The sequence below is a fragment of the Ruditapes philippinarum genome, unplaced genomic scaffold (genome assembly GCF_026571515.1).
Source record: "Ruditapes philippinarum isolate M1 unplaced genomic scaffold, ASM2657151v2 ctg1723_1_1_1_1, whole genome shotgun sequence".
Lineage (NCBI taxonomy): Eukaryota > Metazoa > Mollusca > Bivalvia > Venerida > Veneridae > Ruditapes > Ruditapes philippinarum.
Window position 1 is genome coordinate 172,618 of NW_026862113.1, and position 22,361 is coordinate 194,978.

At 31.5% G+C, this 22,361-nt stretch overlaps 1 protein-coding gene across 2 annotated transcripts in view; it reads left to right on the top strand.

Moving 5' to 3' along the window:
- The window catches only part of LOC132717987 (uncharacterized), a 60,409-nt gene that overhangs the window by 13,460 nt on the left and 24,588 nt on the right, over positions 1–22,361 (top strand). For both annotated transcript variants that reach the window (XM_060701597.1, XM_060701598.1), the window contains exons 6-9: positions 48–140; positions 7,763–7,843; positions 8,383–8,541; positions 12,515–12,748. In XM_060701597.1, coding sequence (XP_060557580.1) covers positions 48–140; positions 7,763–7,843; positions 8,383–8,541; positions 12,515–12,748 — 567 coding nt within the window. The remainder of the gene's footprint in view (positions 1–47; positions 141–7,762; positions 7,844–8,382; positions 8,542–12,514; positions 12,749–22,361) is intronic.

The window sequence follows — 22,361 nt, forward strand, 5'->3', positions numbered from 1 at the left end:
TTAATGAGATAATAACAGTAATATTGTTGTTGTTTTTCTGCTTATAGTTAAACAACAGTATAGACAGCCCACCATCAGATAAAACAGATAAACCAAAGAAGAAAAAACGACCTAGAGAAAGTGCAGGCAATGGAGACGAGGTAAGAAAATTGTATTATTTGATCAACATTGCCCGAAAGAGGCTGGTTGTTGTGCTTGAAATGATGTGCTGACATGGTTAGTTCAGACTTTGAAAAGTTTCTAAAATTTTGTGTAGGGCCTTATAAAGACCTTAAATGGACCTTGGCCTTAAAAAGTCATTCATTTAAGAGTGGAATGTTATTGAGTGCCCTAGAGGCATTTCACAGCTGATGCATTTCTTATAAAATTGATAAGTTAAAATTTATTTCAAAGATTGATAGCTAAAATTTTCGTCATTTCCCAAATTAAAAAAAGGTGTCTTTTAGGTCACCTGAGCGCCACCAGGTGAAATTTTTGTGATAGCATTGTGTCCGTTGTCCGTCATTGTCCACAATTTCTTGAAAACATCTCTTCCTAAACTGTGTGATGGATTTTGAGACCAAGCTTCACAGGAATAATCATCTACAAGAGTTATATAAATTGTTTGAGTCTGACACATAAGTCACAGGAGATAAAAATAGACTTTAAAAGTGAAATCTTCAAAAATCTGCTTCTCAGAAACCATAATGCCCAGATCTTTAATGAGGTCCTCTACAAAAATTATATAAAGTATTCTCTTTGGGTGCCCTATTAACATAGACTAATATTGGAAAATATATGTTAGTCTTTTGTGAAACAACAATGTCCTATAAAAGTTATATAAAGAATGCCTTTGGGTGACTTAATTTATATAGACTTGTATAGGAAAACAATGCCCAAACATGAGATTTTAGGCATGTAGCATGTGGACATCTACAAAAGCTATATAAGTAGTCAAAAATGGGCCCACTCTGGGTAACATTTAGTTTACAAAGACTTGATTAGTAAAAATGTCTTAAAAATCTTGTCCTTTGAAAGAACAATGCCAAGAGTTTAGATATTTTGCATGTAGCATTACCTTGTGGTCCCTCACAAAATTCATATAAATTATGTGCATGGGATCACTTGAAAAAACATTTATGTCCTCTTTTGATCTACACATTTATTCAAGATATTATACATGTACATAATTTACTCATTAAAGCGGAAAGGAATTGGACTGATAGCTGCAATTTAGCTCATGGTTGTCCTCTCCTTTAACAAAGCTAATCGACCATTTAATATATAACTTATGATTATATTCTTTAAAGAGAAAAAGTAAAGAAAAGAAAAATCCTATGTCTTCTTTTGTGAAACTGCAATGCCTAGAGCTTAGATACTTGTCATGAAGCATTAATAGTAGCAGATCTGTACAAATATTTTTAAGAATTATGATGCTTTGATAGGGGTGTGGATCGTCGGATAAGTGACGATCCGATCCGAACCACGATTCAGCACTTACGATTCACAAATCGAACCACAAATCTTTGGTTATCAAGACACCCATAAAAACATGTACATTAGTTATAAAAAAACATGTTTATTTTTTAAAAAAAAACAACAATACTAAACATTAAACATATAAACTAGGTTTATGTTTTTATTCTTTGGAGGAGTATTTTTGTTTTGTTTTTTGAAACCAATTACTTCCTTGCTCAGCATCATGGTACGTGGTCTTTAACCGGCAAATTGTATTTAGTTAAACTTCATATTATCATATAATTTAAACTCAAATAGTATTTTTCTCGATTTTAAGAGTGTGAGAAACAGTGAATGTATATAAAAAAATATTAAATCATGATCCACGATCTCTTGGCTTACGAATATTCAAACTCGATTTTTTACTTTGATTCGTGATTTTCCGAGTACTCGGATACTCGTCCCGGCTCTATGCTTTGATAACAAATACCAAACCCATTGTAACCTACAGAAAGACCTTTTTTTAGCAATCTATTTCAGGTGAGCAATCCAGTGCCTTATTGGCCCTCTTGTTTGAATTTTCTAATTGAAAGTTTCCATTTAAAACTTAAAAAATTTAAATCAGTTAGTAGTAGGGATGGCAACGAGTAACCGGTTAACCGAGTACTCGATCGAACGTCCGAATATCGGTTAACAAAATTGATATTCGATTACTCGGAAAAATATATATTTTCTATTTTTTTGCGATTTAGAAAGATTGGTGTATCCAATTAGTTCAGAAATTCGGAGATGTGCATGTATCTTCATAAATACCCGTTAATTGCAATCAAAACATCCTTGCAGAGGTGCGAAAATGATATCATAAATTTAACGAGGTGATCAACAGTTTGACACGCGCACCTTTGTCGCTTATGTCATCCAGCATCTTATGATATTAATTACCTTTAATTGTGTAACTGTTTTGAAAACAACAAAGGGCCGATTGCTATCATGAATGTAAGAATAAATGTAACAGTTATTTAGACCATGTTAAACTTTTTTTTTCAAGAAGAAAAAAGATATATGAACTGTTATACATGTTGCATTAATTAAAACGTTGTAAAATATTATGTTGTTGATTAAATTATAATTAATTTGTCTCCCATGCAGTCCTATTTACTATCTACAGAATTCATGTATTCATTTATTTTAGGGAGAAAATGTGTAGGTATATAATAAATGCTGTCATTTACATTTGTTATGTTTATATTTATATATGTATTTATTGCAGTCCTATTTATAGTTACGAATTCAATGAATTTAAATAGAAAACGAAAGTAGCAAGCGGACGGTGTTGATATTGTGTGATAAACTTTGAAGATCACTGGAATCATCCGAGTAACCGAGTACTCGATCGGAAAAATGACCGAGTACTCGAGTATTGATTTTTGTATTCGTTGCCATCCCTAGTTAGTAGATATAAGATATAAGAATTGTTTTTAAATGGACTTGTCCATCTTTCAATGGAGACAAAACCGTTCTACCTTTTTACGTATTATTTTTTAAATAAGCACTGCCTGAAATGGGAATAGTGCAGACTTAGATCAGAGAGCACATTATTGCCGGCTGATCTTGGTAATTTCTGGTTACATCAGTAGAATCAGTTGCCTCTGGCAGGCTGAGGATTAAAAAGTCCAGAAATATCCAGTCCAATATATGCACTTTATACTTTGTATACTTTTTTAGTGGGCATATAACTTTGAAAGTAACTTTTGCTTGATTATTTCCCCCTTCTTTCACTTAGAATATTTTCTTAAGTTTTTCAGAAATCATTATACTTTCTAATAAAACTTGAAATACTTGTTCACTATGTAGGGCAAGCAACTCTGAACAGTGTTAATCCATTGACTGCATTTAGGAGAACATCAAAGATTAATTAATGATAAATCAGCTTTGAATTGAAATGACAAGTTAGTTATGAAATAATTGTAAAATTGAAATGACTTCTAGAATTTTATCAGATCAGTATGTAATGAGTATGCAAGGTAATTTTGCCTGGGGATGAGGTTTTAAACTTACATAAATTTATAACTTTCCAAGTTATATATAGAATGTTTAATTTACTAAATATACAAATATTAGCTGTCTAAATTGTATATTTGTAAAAGGGGATAGAAATTGTGTTTAAGTTTATCTTTAGTGGAAGTTGTTAGTTTTCATTTTATAGTGATTTTTTTTATTTTGTACATTATTATTATTGTTTAAAGTTTTACTGACTGTTACAGTTTAATGGAATGTGCAGCTGCAGGTAATTGTGTGTCCTGACTTTTGTAAAGTCAATTTTTGGCAGGCAGTTTGACAGATTTATAAAGGCATTTTTGCAAATTAGTTATGATGAATGATAAATATTCCAGACAATTGTATATGAAATTGTGAAAGTATGTGACCATGAAAACTGACTTAATATCATGTAAATTGATTTGAATGTATAAAGGCAGGTCTGAAGTATATCATGAAAATTGACTTAAATTATATTTTGGCAAGCAAAGGTATATGATCATGAAATTGAAGTAAAGTAACATTATGATTATTTTTTTCATTGTCAAATTGAACAGAATTAGCATACATTTCAAAAAATTGACTATTTAAATGGTGACTGACCAATTATTGATAATCACAAATGATAAGTATTACGGTATATAAAACTACATAAAACAGACTGCCCAATCTTTTAACCATATGAATATTAACAATAATTTACATAAACATTCTGTAGATCATGTGAGTTTGTGATTATTTTTAGAAAGCAGAATAGAATTACAGCAAACTGTAACATTATTTTGACTCTTCCTTTAACACCCATCATTTACACTTAGATGGGCATAATCTCACTTCAACTTACATACCGATGATTTTAATGAAGATAAGTCCTCATAAAATTAATAATGACTTGCATGAAGCACATTGCTTCTGGAATTTACTACTTATTTAGGGAAAATGTTTCTTTGCTCAAAGACATTTTGTTTTCTACATTCAGTAACATTAAGAAATCCAAGCACTATGACTTTGAAATTATATGTTTGAGACTGGACTGATGCAGTTATTTCTCTGACAGCTTGGCATATAACTAGAGGTGTAACGATTCATCGATGCATGGCGATCTGCCCTGTCCTCGATGTATGCATCGTAATGAAATTACAAATTCCAATATATTGCGATGCAATACAAATTTTCATCTCCCGATGTATTGATATAGCAGGAACGTATCGCAATACACTAACAATATCTAGGAATATAAGGACAAACGTCTTTTTTGAAAGACTGAAGAAAGAAAACAGGCTTGGATGAAAACAATGAACAAGCGCGACTATTATCATATCATCGTTGTCATCTCGTTTCCCCATGTCCGAAATCATTTAACGGTAACTAACCAAATTTTATCAATTCCATATAAATGGGCTGGTGTTCTTTGAACTTGTTTATAATTAAAAAATAATTAGAGATCTATCCGTTTTCAAGAAAAAACAACGTACAAACATGAATTTGTAATGTTATTTAGTCGCACTTGATGTCGGATTAAAATAGTGATGATGACAACATTCCCATGTGATATTCGTCACGTATTTATACTTTCATTTCCGTTGACATCATTTTCCCGTAAAAAAAACAACAAAATAAACAAACAGAAAACATGTAGACTGCAAAAAAATTAGCAGGGGAAACTATAGTTAATCCTCCCTTGTCATATAATTCACGAGTTTTGGGAACATGTATAATGTGGAAGACCGGATGTCGAGTGTTTGCAAAATTTGCAAACTCAAAAAAAATAATACTCTGGGGTTGAGCACAAATCTTTCGAGAAAACTGAGAGTGAAACGGATAAACTGTTATTTTCAAAGTTGTTGACCTATTTGTTAACCACTTGTTACTATTTTTTTTTTCACAAGAAAAATCTTTAGTGGTGTATTGTAAGACTGAAATGTTAAACTGCCATATTTACAGTAGTGGACTTAAGTGTTAGAATAGTAGATATCAGTTTGCTGTTTTGGTATAATTAACAATACCTTTAATCCTTAAGTAATCAGAAAAGTAAATTGTTAAAAGATCAAAATCCGAAACCTAGTTGTAACAACGAGATAGAGTTTATTTTTTTGTTATTGTAATAGTTTTGTATAATATTCATAAATATGCTGTAAACAAATGGCCAAATTTTTATATACTAAGTCTGAAAGTCAGTATCGTGATACGTATCGCATCGCAACATAAGAATCGCAATATGCATCGCATTTCTTCAAAGTATGCAATACATATGGTGAATCGCATCGTTTTGAAAAACAAATATCGTGATACGTATCGTGACAGAAAAAAATGGCAATGCACAGCCCTACACATAACATATGTTAAAGTTTTTTTAATTTTGTGAATCTTTTTTCCTTTGATCATGTAAAAGTGAATTCGTCAGTAATGGAAGGTTTGTTAAACAATGAATAATTGTATCATAATTTGGGGACCTTTCTGTTGAAAATTTGTCAGAGTTAAATCGTGTACATATACATGCACAGTGCGTTAACTGGAGTGCAAGTATCAGTTACCTGCACTCCAGAATATGCCAATTGATTGGCTGATTTTTGCTGGGATTTACTTATTGTTACGGAAGAGAAAGGGAAAGCGATTGAAATGTCATTTTCAGATGCTCGTTCATTGGTTACTTTTTTCTGGGGTTTCATATTGTGACAAGAGGGAGTGTGATTTCATGTTACTATGATACAAAAAAGAAAGAACATAAAACATTCAGCAATCTGATAAATACTTGGTGGCCCCCTCATACAAATCAGATAGCCTTGTGTTTTGATGCTCTTTCTATTACTTATTCTGATAGTAAATAGTATTAGACATAAACAACAAGCCGCAAAAGAATAATACATAGAAGTTGTTGGCAAGTGTGAGATGCATGATGGAATATTTCATGTATTAACTTTTATAAAGTGGATAATAAAATGTTCAAATACACATTTCTCTTGTATTTATCAGTATTTGAAATAATTATGGAAAATGTGCCCATTTTAGACCTTTTCACTTTCAAAATGGTTTTGAATCTGAGAAGTAGCGGTTACCCAGTTAAACTACCTACACTTACATAGATATTTCCAGATTTTTGCAATATTAAGCTCCTTTGTAATCTAGGCTTAATGAGGGTCCATCTGCCCTTTCAGGCACTGAGGGTATGGACCCCCCATGACAAAATTGGGTCATAATCCAATATACATAATTGACAACATATGAAAATTAATTAAATTTAACAGATTATTCAAGGTGAATTTTCAAATTCCTTTACATGTGTAAAGTTTAATATAAGTAAATCACCAATTTAAAAGATTTTTATTAGCTCACAATTGTGAGAGATTTTTATCTAATTTTAAGCATATGATATAGTTGGAATGAGTCAATGACACTGAAAATGGGAGATAATTCAAGTTATGTCAGTCATAATGTAAATCTTATTTTTATCAAATTGACACATTGACCGGTTTCTTACCACAAGAGAAACACATTTTATTTAACCACAAGAGAAACACATTTTATTTTGCTAGAATTATTCATGAAAAAAGGTGTATTGTAGAATTATGGCAAGATAATAAAAATTGACTGTAATTGATTGATGTTTTTGTCTTTTGAGGTTAAAAAACACCATAGAATCATGTATGTTTGATAAGTTTATAAATGTTATTTATTGCTTTGATATTTTGTGGTAAAAGGCAGAAAATAGATATTAATGAGGCACATAGAGAGGTGTTTTCCAGAAACTATAATTTAAGAAAAGACTGATTTAATCTGATTTTGATTTAATTATAAACAGAAAAAATACATTGTTTAAGTAATAGATCACACTCATTTTGTCTCATACCAGTTAGACTGACACTGAAATTCCCAATTTCCTGATGAATTAGACTTGTCAGGGTCATTAAGTTCATGGAAATTTTGTTTTTGAGTACTAATGTCTTCTTAATTGGGTTCTGACTGACAGATTGCTATGAAGTCAATTTCTTCTACAACTGATTAGTGTAAAATAATCATTTGTTAGCCAGGATGTTTGGGGATGAATTCACAGAATGTTCCACACTGAGTTTATGCGTAAAATGTGTATTTATAATTTCTAAAAAGGGTTAAAGACAGTCAAGATGAAAAACAATAAATGTTTTCATCAAAGTTGAATGTTTATTTTTTCGCTTCAGGTACTAATACATGTTTGAAATTTTGTTTGCTGAAATCATGAAGAAAGCAAAAACAAGAAAAAGTAAAAGTTCGAGACATATCTGAAATGTTTTGTTTGTTTGTTTTTTTTCAGGGAAATGAAGTATCACCAAAAAAGACACCAAAAGTAAATAAAAATAAAGCAACATCTGCAGGCGACTCCACCGGTAAAAAGGTAAAGAAATAGAGTAAATGTTTTTAAGTGAAATTAGAATATGTCTCATTATGGAATTAAAATTCTTACATTTTCAAGAGTACAATGCCTGAATGAAAAATAAACCCACTTGCCTCTAACTGCTGTTGGTTTGAATCCTGCAAGGGACTTTGGATTCTTTCATATTAGAAAGCGCTATCCAGCTAGCTTACAGAACATCAGTGGTTCTACTTAAGTTTCACCTCTTGCCTGAAATAATGCACAGAAAGGCACCTGAGGTCTTTCTCCACCAATAAAGCTGGAAAGTCGCCATGTAACCTAAAACTGAATAAAATAAAGGATGAAAAATATAGAAAAATATCTCACTTTGTTGTGTGATTTGTTCCGAATCAAATCAAAACAAACATATTTTCTTTTAATCTTACACTGCATTCTTTAGTTATTCTCATTTAACTCAATTGTAGTTAGTCATTTCCTTAATTTGTACCAAATGATGTGCATTTATATGATGTTAGAGGTATGTCCCCTGATTTTTTACGTTGAAAATTCTTGTATTTCAGAAGATCAAACCAGTCAAATCATTAACACCATCAGAAAAGATTTTAAAGCGTGCAAAAAAGACAGTAGGTTCCTCCCCATCATCTAACATCTTCTCTGCTCTATCACCAAAGAAATCCTTCTCCCCAAAGATCAAAGACAGAAAAATACCAGAGCTCAAGGTTTGTACTTGATATTTTATTCATATTATCTCTTGGATTATCTCCCTTGCATGTCTGACATTGGAATTATTATGTAGTGTATTATGCTTGGGCATCTGTGACTGGGTTGTTAAGGTTGTTGATTTCAAACCATTTGCCCCTGAATGCTGTGGTTTTGCCAGTGGTTTTGAATTCTTTCTTTTGAGGAAGCTATCCAGCTAGCTTACGAAACACTGGTGGTTCTACTCGGGTGCTTGTTTGTGTCTGAAATAATGCATGGAGGGGCACCTGAGGTCTTCCTCCACCAGTTAAGCTGAAAAGTCACCATATGACAATTACTGTGTTGGTGCAAGGTAAACCCTAGCAAACAAACAAAACTCTTACCTTGCTGAATTTATGTAATGGATATGTCATGCTTTGAATTTGGAACAGTCCATTCAAAGTTTAAGGAATGTAACTGTCAAAATACAAAAATTGCACAAAACATTGAATAGAGTCTAGTCAGACTTCATGATGTGCACCCTCACATGGCTCTGCACTGGTAGCAAAGGCCAATCACTTGAGGCTCAAGGAAGTTAAGGGTTAATAGCTGTGAAATGTTTATAAAATGAAGTCAGTTTATGTAAAGATCAGCAGTATTGAAATTGAAATAATAAGCCATCTTGATTATAGAGTTACTTTTTAATGGGTTTTCCTGCTATTACCTCCCTTTTTTGCTTAGTTAGTAATATTCAAATTCATAAAATTGTTTTAATGAATGATTTTCTGTTACTCTTTTCTGCTGCTTAAGGATAGTAAAATGATATTTAAATAACATAAATATAGCTTACATTTTCAATTCAAGCATCCTGCAAAAAGAAATTTGTTTTCAATTTTGCCTTTAAAACATCAATTAGACAATGTCAATAACAGCAGAGGTGCTCTTATTAGTCAATTATCAGCTGTGTTTATAGAAACAAATAGTGGGAAAATCAATTTAGAAGGCAATTTGAGGTAGATAAAGAGAGATAATAAAAACTGCATTAACTATTATTAGTTATTTCAAATATTGACATTATATGAAATGATAATTAAATAAATAAAAGAATCAACAGCAAATGTTCATCCAAACCATGGATATAATTTTTCTTAAAACTGATCTTGAAATTTTAATTGTATCGATAAAAATTTTGTAGAAAATTACAATATATTGTGCATACTTTGTCAACAGTTTCTTGTTGCGTCTTTTCAAATGATTTAACTTGACATTATGCTCATTATTTCATTGTCAACTTGAGCTGAATTGACTATACATTTTAAAAGATTGACTGTTAAAATAGTGATTCACCAACATTTAATATTGAAAAATGTTTATGATAGAATATAAATCTGCTATAAAAAGACTGCCCCGCTCTTTATTAAATTATATAAAGTGACCTTTACAGTTCAATTCCAAAAGATATTTACAGAAATGTCATTGGTCAACCTCACTTATTTATTTAAGTAAATTATTTAATTGAAAGGAAAAATGGCAAAATAAAAACTTATTTTTACTTTCACCTGTTCACTCACTATAAACCCTTGGATGGGCATAATGTCTCGTTAAAGAAAGTCTTTCCAACAGAAAATGTGGTTCTTACTGTCAATTATTTGCTGGTCAAATCCATCTGTCAGTGAAATAAATAGATGTTATGTAGTAAAAAATGAACATTTTGTTGGCAGGGCAACCCCAATTTATAGTCTGTCAGATTAATTTCACAGTCTTGACTCAGATTCCATAGAAACAAAGAAAAAAGAAACAGAAGTGTCAAACTTTGTTTACATTAACCATGAATAGTAGAAAAAATTTGTTAGATCAAATTTTAAAAATTTGTAACATCAAATGTTAGAATATTTTGACTTGTGACATTGTTATCTTAATTGAAAAGAACAGTTGTCATTAATTGCATAATAATAATAATAATAATAATAATATCTTTATTTAAAGAAGGTAACACATGAATATATACCATCGTAGAAAACAAATAACATAAATGTGGCCTACATTGTGATTTACTTGTGAAAAGCTGTTATGAATTATGTAAAGATTTCATTACACTATATAAAACAACAGCATTTATATTATATTTATTTCTAATGTAATGGAACAAGGTTGTCACTATATATTGCCATGGTAACACTTGAATGTATTTTGACATGTAGTAAATTAATATAATAACACTTGTTAACTTAAAATTAGATATACATGTATATACAGAAAGTCAATTGTGAAGCTGTTGTAATATTTAGGTCAAATGAAGGATAAATAACAAGGATTATTGTTTGTGTATTATTTAATCTTACCATATTGGGTGATTTATGTTTGATAGTGAAATATTTGTTAAATTGATATAAAAATTAGGTATATCTTTCTAAATGATGTTTAACATTATTAAATCAGGAGCAAGTCATGCCATAACTTGAATTATTATAAATAATTATCTTAAACTTAAAACAGATAATTATTAATCAGAAATATGGATCTAATATATGAATAACGGAGTTAACTGAAAACTGACATTTACCAAATAACAGTTTAAAAGTATTGCCACTTTAATTTTTTTTAAAGTACAAAATAAGTGCTACTTTGCTGACTTAATAGTCAGTTGTTAGCTTTGCCAGTAAAATTGACATTTAAATCTATTTTTGACTCATTTATAAGATTTCATTCATGATTAGCTCAATGTAAATAGTTTGTTCTATAGATGATGTGTTGTAAGTTATAGACTCTTCAGGGGTTATATGACCCAGTATTAACCTTTGTAAGCTTATATGAAATGAACAGTTAGATAAGGATTATATTGCCAAAAATATGCATTTATTTGTGGCCATATAACTTAACAACAATCAGGGTGTTCACTAGCCATGAAATCCTGAGGGTCAATTTGACTAAGTTTTACCGCCTACAAGGTCAAATCTCCGTGATTTTAACAAAATTTGACCCTCCAGTTAAAATCCTGAGGGTCAAATCAGGCCTTTTGGAAATTTGAAGGGTCAAAGAGTCATTTCAAGGATCAAACACACTGAACAATCTCTGTAACAAGTTTATATTCTGCACATTTCCTAGTTATTATTTGAGGAAATATGTAAAAAACTTCATAAATGTATGACTGCAATGTATATACAGTATATTATATACTGAACCAAAAAAGAAACTTTCGCAAAGTATGTGCCAGTTGTTCAAGGGTATCACTTAGATGTAAACACTTATATACATGTAGTAGCTTGTAAAACTCGTTTTGTTTGCAAAATCGGTCGGCTAATACCCATATAAAAGCCCGATATGTTTATTCAACGTAAAAATCGAGTTTCAAAAGGATTGAAAAACTGTACTAACATATCTACATTCAAACTTGGAGAAAGTTTCTTTTTTGTTTCAGTATATATGCATTTATCTGTTATGAATATTTAATGAAAATCTTTCTATGACACCTTTTCCTATAATTATGATAATAAAATTCTGAAATTACTACAGGTTTTAGAAAGTAATTGGCTGGGAGCTCTGGATCAATTTATAAAATTTACATGTTTCATATTATAACATGAAATAACGTTGGCTTTAACCCATCTTTAGGAGCAGTTGATCTACATATAAAGACAATACAGTTAATATGGTTTACATTTTTTACAAGGAGAGAGTTACCTTTTTAACAACACTATTTTTGGAGCACTGGATCAAGATTTTAAATTAACTGGTTTTTGTGCCATAAGTCTAAAACAACTAAAAAGTGACCTCGGTTACATGCCTAGTTTAGGATTGCTAGGCCAACAAGTTCATGTGTTTTTAATCAACATAACATGTTAAATATAGTATTTTTTTACTGGTAGAAAATAGATTTGACTACAGTAGTACTTGAACAACATGTTAAGCTAAAATATTTTTATAAATACATGTTTCAGGAATTGGCAAGTCTCTAGATTAGGAATATTGGAATACTTTATTATCATGATAATAAAATGTTTTATATTATAACAGGTAGAAAGTGACCTTGGCTATGACCCTAATTTAGGAGCACCAGGTCAACCTCTGTCTACAGCCTCAGGGACACAATTGGAGGACGAAGAGATCTCAAAGAACGCAGTTAAATCTGTAATCCCTACTCCAATGCGGATAGGATTTCTCGGGCTGGGCATTATGGGACAGGGTATGGTGATGAACTTGTTGAGATCAGGGCATGAGGTCACTGTGTGGAACAGAACAGCACAAAAGGTAAGATTATGACAGAGTATTGCATATTTTCATATGGACATTTTCAAATGTACATTGTCATTGATGTTGTTGGTATTTTTGTGTTGCTTTTATCAAAGTTTACACTCAAATTTTTGTAGAAATGCTTATAGGATTACCATTAGTGGAAGTTTTGGAACCATTTACTCCTGATTTTAGCTTTTGACTTCCAAAATATAATCCTTTTCCTTTACCTTTATAATGTGATTTCCGATGTCAGATAGTTTGCTGTCTCTCACTTTTGGAACATAATGGAAGCCCTGTCAGCTGATTAAGAAAAGTGTTAGGAACTATACACAAATTGGATAAGTATGGAGGTGATTAATACTATTTGTTAGCACTCAAACATAATATGGTTTGTTTAGATCCATTTTGTATTTCTTTTAAAGAATACAAAATGATTGCAATTTAAATCTCATTCAACTTTTCAGGTTTATGTTGTTAATACTGAAGGCGATTTTGTTTAGTAACACAAACAGGTTGTGTGTAAAAAGTGACTAGAATTTTAACTACAATAATCTAATTTTCTTATTCAGAAAAGATTTTAAGATTATATAAATCTGTGACATCACCAAATGTGGATTCTTAGAATAATTGAATTTTTCCCGTGCTATAGTTTAACAATGAGGCATTCATATGACATCTAGTTCCCAGCATGTTTTTACTCAGCAAACATGTGCATTCCCTGATCCTAGATTTAATGACAAATCTTAACAGCTAGCTATATTCTGATGATACGATTTATGAAGATGGGCGCTAATTAGTTGTATCTCTTACTTTATTTGGTGTGAGTTATAATAGTTTTCCGATATGCCCTTATTGTAGGCAAGAATGATGTTATCTTGGCTTGAGATATCTATGGTATTATGTCATTTTAATAAAAAGTTGCCTGTAAAGATGTGACACTAATTACGATATTCAAGAAATGAGATACTTTTCTGTGACTTTCCAGTTGGCAAAATGAGATCTGATGTTAATACAATCCTTGAGATGTATTTATCTCCCTTGAATTGATTCTAACATCAAAAAAAAAAATACAAAAAAATAGATAGGTTTTATGACCTAGCTTGCAAGATTGACACAAACATTGGGCTGTAATATTTGATTTAAAGATAATGTAAGTACTTTGATATAGAAAGTCAGTAACAAGAGGTCTTTGACTTTTATGTCAGTCTCATTTACAGTTGCTAGTTATTTATATATATTGATATATAACGGCTCTATGCTTTATAAGTTATAATGGCCATAGGCTATTTAAGTTATATATAGCACCAGTGTCGTGTATCTAAATGTGAGAAACAAGGAAGTTGATAACAAATTCAAATATTGTCTCGTTGCTTGTTCTCCCCCCCCCCCCCGTAACATCAATGTTATAGTGTCTAACATAAAAGGTGTCTTGTTCATCCATGGTATTGTCCAAATATTGAGGGTCTTGGCTGTTTTGTAAATGAAATTCCTTACATTTTGTAGGGGAGCTGTTTTCCTGCTGTTAATTTTGTATTGTATTTGTTTTAATTGATAAGAAATATGCATGAAAAAGGATCAAATACTGTGTTCCATCACAGACAATAATATCTGACACCTGGGTAAATGTTTTGCCATAAACAGTTACCCCTGTGCCAGATATTCTGATCTTTACCAGCAGTCAGTGTTACTTTCTTATATTCTCTGTTCTAGATTCTATCTGATAAATTTCTGTTCATCATAGTTTTGTTTATGACAAGGAAAAAAAACAATGCATTCCATGCAGTTATTAATGTTTTTTATATTTTGACATTTCTGAACAACAATTTATCTGTTAAAAGATCTGTAAACATATGTAATGTGAAATAGTTTCTTGTACTTTTGAATGTCACTTTCTATTAGACAAAAATTTAGAATTTTGAAGCTATTTATCCTATATTGTTATTTTCCTCTGCATTTATATGAAAGTGGTTTGGAAAAAGGAACTGTTAACCCCTTTTTAAGTGATGCATTAATTGTTATAGAGGACTGTCTGTGGGAGACTGTTTATGGTTTTTGACTTTGAGCCTCTTGCCCATCACCGCTGTGGGTGGGATCATGAATTCTGTAATGTTGGGTAACTACTTAGGTAGCTGACAACAGGTTGGAAGTTCTACTCAGGTACCACCTTGTACCTGAAATAATACATGGAGGAGGAATCGAAATGTCTTCATATGACCTTTAGATTAAAATCAAACAAAACACCCCACTGCACCCAAACAGAGAAAACTTCCAACAGAAAACTTGATGATTTTTTTTTTTAATGACAAAAAGCCTCTTGGTGGGTAAGGGAAAGCCCCTTTTGCCTCACATATTCATTTTATCTGTTCTTATTGTCTTAACTCTGGACAGGTTTCTTATCTCAGTTGTTAACTAATGTAAACACCATTTCTTGGCTGGTGTTTAGATGAATAAACAAAAATACTATTAATTCTGTATCTCTGTCAAACACCATTATTTCTACGTTTCTATCAGAATTGATACCATAATAAATTGAAGTTGATTTAGCACACACAGTTCACCTAGAGAAAATGAGCTATGTTCACATTGATTTTAAGTTAGAGTGATAAGGTATTAGACCTGGATGGAGTGGAATTTTTCTGAGTGTATTTTAGCACTCTCAGCCTTCCTGTTATTATTATGATGTCTTTTAAACTATATCTTGATATATGGATGCAATTTCTACTCTGCAGTTATAGATGTTTTTTAATGTGAAATAACAAGAGAAAAAACAACTGATTAATTCATCTAAATACATTAGATTTAGGAAAGGACTGTTTTAAATTGATGGAGAGCAAGTTTATGGATATAAATTTAGAAGGATAAATGTTGACCTATAACTTGCTGGAACTGATGGTGAATAGCCTTTGTCAACTCGTGTAGAGTAAGGCCAGCTTGCAGGTCTTAGAAATCTGACCAGGTTGTTCACTGTTCATCTATAAAACTGATAATCGACAGTTCTTTGGATTTGAATAGATGTTAAAAAATTTAATGTTAAAAAGGCTAGCCTGTTTATATGCTCCGCGAAGGGAGAGCATATTGTTGCCACCTTGTCTAACCAGGTTGTACACTGTTAACTGACTTACTTAGTTTTCATTTTGATTCTTCTCTAAAATTGATAATTGACAGATCCATAAATGGAAACTGGACATATCAAAGTAGCAAAATCAGTAGGTTAAGGGTTAACAAAGTGTTTACTTTCAAGGCTCGTAATGCCCTGTATTTATTATTGTAACATTTGGCTATCGTAGCAGCAAAGTTGATATATATATAGCTATAATAGCCTACCAGGTTATTGGTATTGTCTGAACGCCCACAGACGCGTTTCTTTATATATGAATTTCTGTATTTTGACAAAGCATATAATTCCTCAGAGTGGTTCCGATGGAATTTTCCTTAATGTGTTTGGTCTGTCATGCTTCCAAATGATATTGGAGAAAGTTTTATGATTTAATAGACAGCCGTTATTAGAAATATCAATGATGATAAGTCTTACCGAGCTTAATTTGTATGAAGATCTTGTCCTATAATCACTTTGGAACTGTCAATCACAAATATTAGGGGTTTGGTAATAATTAACTTAAATGAAGCTATGACAATCATTCCTTAACCAATTTCGTAATAGGGAGTACTAGCTTTTCTTAACACAAGAGTACTAGCTTTTTCTTATAATAACTAGATTTCCTTTGTAAAGATGCTTTCAGAAATGTCATTTCATAATGCATTCATGAACTGATACTATATTGAGAGGTTTTCTTTTTTATCTCCCTCGCATTATTTGTATAACAGGAAAATTTCTCCGGAATAATGTCTGTTTGGAATAAATTTCCATGCCAAATATGTCAAGTTTGTGAGTGGAAACAATTTGATGTAGAGAGATATCGTGCTACCAAGTCTCTCGTGTTTTGCATGTCTCTTTGACTGTGTAAATATACTCAAAATGTGAAGTTATTTTTTGCTTAATGTGCAGAAATGTGTGCCTTTTATAAATAGTTGTTGCATGCTGTTTGAGTTAAGATTTAGGAGTTAGGCTTGAGAATATTTCTAATAAATGAAATAAATCTTATAATTTGAAAGTTTGAGCGGTTCCTGTGACAGAATGGTTTCTTTGGGTTGAAATAGATGTTGAAGAATTTAATGTTAAAAGGCTGGCCTGAGCTGATAGTTTTGTGGTTCTACAGAAATGCGCGCACTAGTGCATTAAAAATGTATGTCATACATATTTGACAAGGTCACCAACAGTAAAACGGGAAAGCAACAAATAAATTTGTATTAGTGTTTGCTCCAAGGATGTACTTTTCTTAATGTTAAGAACACATTATAACTTAAAATAAAGAATTAGTGAAAATTTATTTCTTGTACTTCATAACATTTCTTGACATCTAGCCAAAATATGTGAATAGTAAGTTTATATTTTGCTTATTTCTCTTCTTTTATAAATTTTAACTGGCTTGATACAAATCTGGTCTTACAAAAGCAAAATGAATATACCAATGTCTTCTATCTGATATCTTGTTACACCAGTCAAACTATCTTGTTTAATCAATCCATGATGAATGACCAGGGGAGAAACATTCACTCTGGTCAAATTAGTGACCAAGTCCATGGGCAGATATTTGAATCGTTACACTGCCATCTGCATGTTTGATATTACATTATGGCATCACTCTTCTGAATATTTTTATGCCCCCATCACTTTAAGGAGGGGCAGGGGAGATTAATATTTGCCCTTGACCATCCCTCAGGCTGTACTGCTTTTATGCTTCGTTAGTAGAATTATTACAAAACAGTGTAATGTGGGGGCATCTTTGTTCTATGGACCTGTTTCTTCAGATTTCAGTTTTTTTTGTTCAACAGTTGCATTTTAAGTGTCAGTGACTTGGTATAAGCTGTTTACCTGCTTTCAGGTTTGTTAATTGAAATAATTATACCCGCAGTGCTCCTTTTTGGAAATTTACAATCAGGATTTGAACCCATATAGGTGAAAGTCAGTTTGGATCCTTAGGGGAATTATGTATATATTGTAGCTGCTGTGTTAATGAATGTATCTCGTTAATAATGGTGAAGAGAACATCAATCTTTATTTTCATGCTTCAGGCAGGCAAAATGCACCCTATTGGTTTCAATTTTAATTAGAGAAACGTAGATGAAAACAGCAACTTTTTTGTTATAGGATCCGTGTGTTCACTGATAATTTGCATGCAACGGGAAAAAAAAGTCTACAAGGAAAATTTGTGTAGAATTATTGGAGGCAGATAATTACTGTATGATGTATAACATTAGTCAGCCTTTTTATGATGGTTGATTTTTTGCTTTGATTGTGCATGTGTAAGCCAGATTACAATAAATAATTAATTCATTCAATTATTCTGAATTTATCACTTTGTTATCAATCAATATAGTTAATACTCGGAGAAACAGGTTCAAAAAGCAAACAGTCTGTATATTATTATCAAATAGCATGTACTGACAAGCCCTTAGAAATTTATACTTTTCATTTATTTGGAGAAAAAAACAACAACAATGAAAAACAAAACAAAAGAAAAAAATTCTAAGAAAATGTCAAAAGCATCAAAAAGATTTTGTATTAATTTCATTTTGTGTATTGTTTGTTAACTTGCAGAATAAAGCACAAGCTGTATAAAGTAAATTATTCCTAATGTACTTAAATAAAGATGCTTGAAATGTTTCTGTTATCTTATTCTAACAACATGCCAAGTTTAAAGAATTTCTATTGAACTGTTTTAATTATGCCTATATGTCTATACGAAAACTCCCAAAAACGTCCATAAAGGCAATTTCTTGACAAATATTTATGATAATTTATTGTACCAGTTCCAAATGACTTCCAACCAGAAGCTTCAACTTCTTTGATAATATAGAGAACGAATTTATGGCTTATATATATTGTTGGCAACCAATTGGATATGGAAAAAGCATTTTTTTCCCGAAAGTTGATGAAAATTGTATTTTTTAAGGTGTAAGAAGTATTTTTTTTTTTTTTTTGCAGTATAAATATGTTGTTTGTTTCATTTTACGCCTTTTTCCAACAGTATTTCAGTAATATAGGCGGGTAGTTTCCTAACCATCGTTTCTGGAGAGTTACACCAGTACTAGACTACCTTACTCCGTAAATATGTCGTAAACAGTACATAAAGGGAGTTAATTATTATAATTGATGGTGACAATTATCTTCTTTTCTGTTCACATGACACATTTTTTTTATAATATAACAGAGTCTCAGATTACAATCTTGGGAAAAACTACTTTCTTGTTAACCTTTAAAGTGCTGGAACTGAAAGTGTTAAGCCTTTGCCACCAGTATAGAGCTACTGGTCAGCCTGTACATCCGTGCAGTCTGATCAGGCTCTACAAACTTTAACTATTCAAATTGACATCCCTAAAATTGATAATGGACAGTCCCAAAAATGGCAGTTGGACAAGTCCATTTAAAATATTCAGCATGTTCAGGGTTTATACATTATAAGGTATAGAAGTTTTGATTTACATGTCTGGCTCACTAATCAGAGAAAGTCGTGCTTCTTTAAAATCTCCCAGGACATTCATCTCTCACTGACAGACTAGGCCCTAGATCTTTGAACACTTTCAGAGTCGGTTCATTGTGCTATGAAGTGGATAGCATTGGAATTTTGTAATCAACATTTCCAGCTAATAGTTCCTCAGTGCACTTATGTCATAACAATATTATGTTGGCTTCGAAGCCAGGTAGCTGCATGCTGCAGTCATTAAGTTTTTGATAGCTGATTGTTTGATTTCTTGATCTGCAAATAATTTTCTTCTGTACAAGTTTATTTGCGGAAAGAAGTTTAATGAAATTGGTTCTACTTTTAGCGAAAATAAAGAAGAGAAACAATTTTGTTTTTGATCGCTTTTCGTCTGGACGGACGACTTAGCTCACCTGTCACAAGGCCTATATACAGGTGAGCGACTTCAGGGCCATCATGGCCCTCTTGTTTTACAATATGAAACAGTCTGATTACTTGTGTCTTGAAAAGTAACTTATCATTTTAGTATTATGATATTGAAATCTTTTAATGGACTGCACATAACTTTAAAGTAAAATCAAGTACAATTTGCACAGATTTAGCTGAGTAATGGGTTTCAGAGACAGATTGTTAGTAATGAACTAATTGGCTATTTATATTGTTTGATGAATTTTGTCATTACTCTTTAACTGTTATATAATAGGAGGTAATAATAGATTATTATATAATACAAGTTTTAAGTTACATATTATAAATGAGGTATTTGTTCAGAGAAGATATTTATATGGAAACATGCAGATGGTTATCATTTATCATCAAGGTTATTGTCATAGGTATATATTGATTAAAGCACCAGTCAATAAAAAACCACATTTCCAACCTAACAATAAGGGAGGTACAGGGTATAGTAGGGAAGATGAGTCACATTTTTACTGAGGCCGAGTGAGTACTGTCATTGACTTCAAACCACTTGCCTCTCACCTCTTTAGGTTTGAGCCGTGCTAGCCTCTTTGAACTCTTCATGTGAGAAAGCTATTCAGCTAGTTTACAGAACGTCGATGGTTCTACTCGGGTGCCCGCTTGGGCCTGAAATGATGTACAGAGGGGCACTCGATGTCTTCTTCCACCAGTAAAGCTGGAAAGTCACCATATGACCTATACATGGTGCTATGTTTAATCCAATAAATAAAAACCCAACTTCATCTAACCCCAGACTTCTAAGTAAATGTGGACAGTGGTGGTTTTGTTGTGGTGCTGTAACAGCGAAGGATATGTCCAACTCACAAGGCAGGGGCATTTAGTGAGGAATCTCTTACTTATTCTAGTCTTTATGTGACGTATTTCACGTAGACAATAATTTAAAGTAATGTCGATGTTTTCTCTTCTGTAGACAGTAATCTGTCAGGGAAATTCATGTGCAGGGATACAAGAGGAAATTGCAGACAGTTTCCTACTGTACGAATCACTATTGTTTTATACAGCAAAATGTAGCAATTTTCATTGTGCATTGATTTCATGTAGCCAGTCGAGTTGCAGGATAAATGTTTGTTTGATGTAGTTTTTTGTGTGGGCTTTTTACTTTTTCGTCATGAAAAAAACTTATGCTTCACATAGGTTGAACCTACAGAAATGCGTTAGTCATACTACGAAATTGCAGTAGAGGCTTGCAGGATATGTACTTTTTACACCAGCTTAATGTCTGTGCACTTTCAAAGTGTGTCATATTTTTTGCTTCATCAAAAATGCATTTAGTATTACACATTTTCTAGTAAGATATCTATCTCTTCTTCCAGTCGTATTTGAAGAAGTAAAAAAAAAAACAGTTTAACCAGAAAACAATTTTTATTTCCAGATAATAGTTATAACAAGTTTTCACAACAATATATAATATACCAATATTTTTTTAAATAAATCTATGGAAAAAATGTCTCCTTTTTTCTAGATTAAACATCATGTGACATGCATAAAAAGCAATTAATTAATAAATATGACTTTCATACTATATAACAAAGAATGGATAGCTTCCTAGCATCTGATGAGGAAATCCTGGGTTAAAATAAAACCCCAACAATAATGTAGTGATAAATTGCATGGGTACAAGTTTTCAGGCATTTGCCTGAAGTTCAAGCTGTTTTTATCTCTTCTACTCTTAAAGCTCTCTTTTTTTCAATATAAAAACCAATTGAAATAATACTAAATTCATGGTTTTTCAGGTTTTTTCTGATATTTTTAACTTGCGCCCATGAAATGTATCTAACATAATGTACTAACTTTAGAAAAGAGCACACTCGACAATTATTATTCACATAATATATGATAATAAATATATTTTCAAAAAAGCTGAAAATAGTATAGTGGTAGCAATTGCCACAGTCACTAGAAACTCTTTATACACATATATCATATGAATATTGTGGAGACTAATTTGCATAATTATTTAGATGATACTAATTAATTTGGCCATGTACAGGTGACTGAAGTAAGATGTGAAAATTATCTATCTATCAAAGCAAGTAAATTGTACGATTTACCTAAGCACAAATTACAAACTTGTTATAATGGAAAAACAGTTTTGGACTTTTTCAACCCCGGAAGCAATAATTTAGGCCTATGTGACTAGTGTATGAGCAAAAAGATTGATCTATTCTATTGGCTGTTCTATTTTGATATTTAAAATCCTCAAATATACACAAATTAAGGAGAATAATTAAAGTCCTACAAATTTTGATAAAGTAATCATTGATGATTGAAAATCATAAAAGAATCATATATGAAGTTCATTGTCAAAAAAAATAATTGATTTTATATTGGCACAAAAATTATGAGCTAATCAAATAATTATTTGGCAGAAATAATCAGTGGCTTCTTACCTAACAATCAGTGTTATGTAAAAATCATAATAAAGTTAAACACCAGTACATACAAGTATTAAAACATGTAATATACAAAATAAACAATTTTCATGCTGAGACCTTAATTGCTTCATATTTTCTAAGGGTTTCATTATAATTGAAAGAAGCTGGGTCACATCTTTAAATTGGTTGGTACATAAATACAGAAATAAATTTATGTGAAATCACCTTATA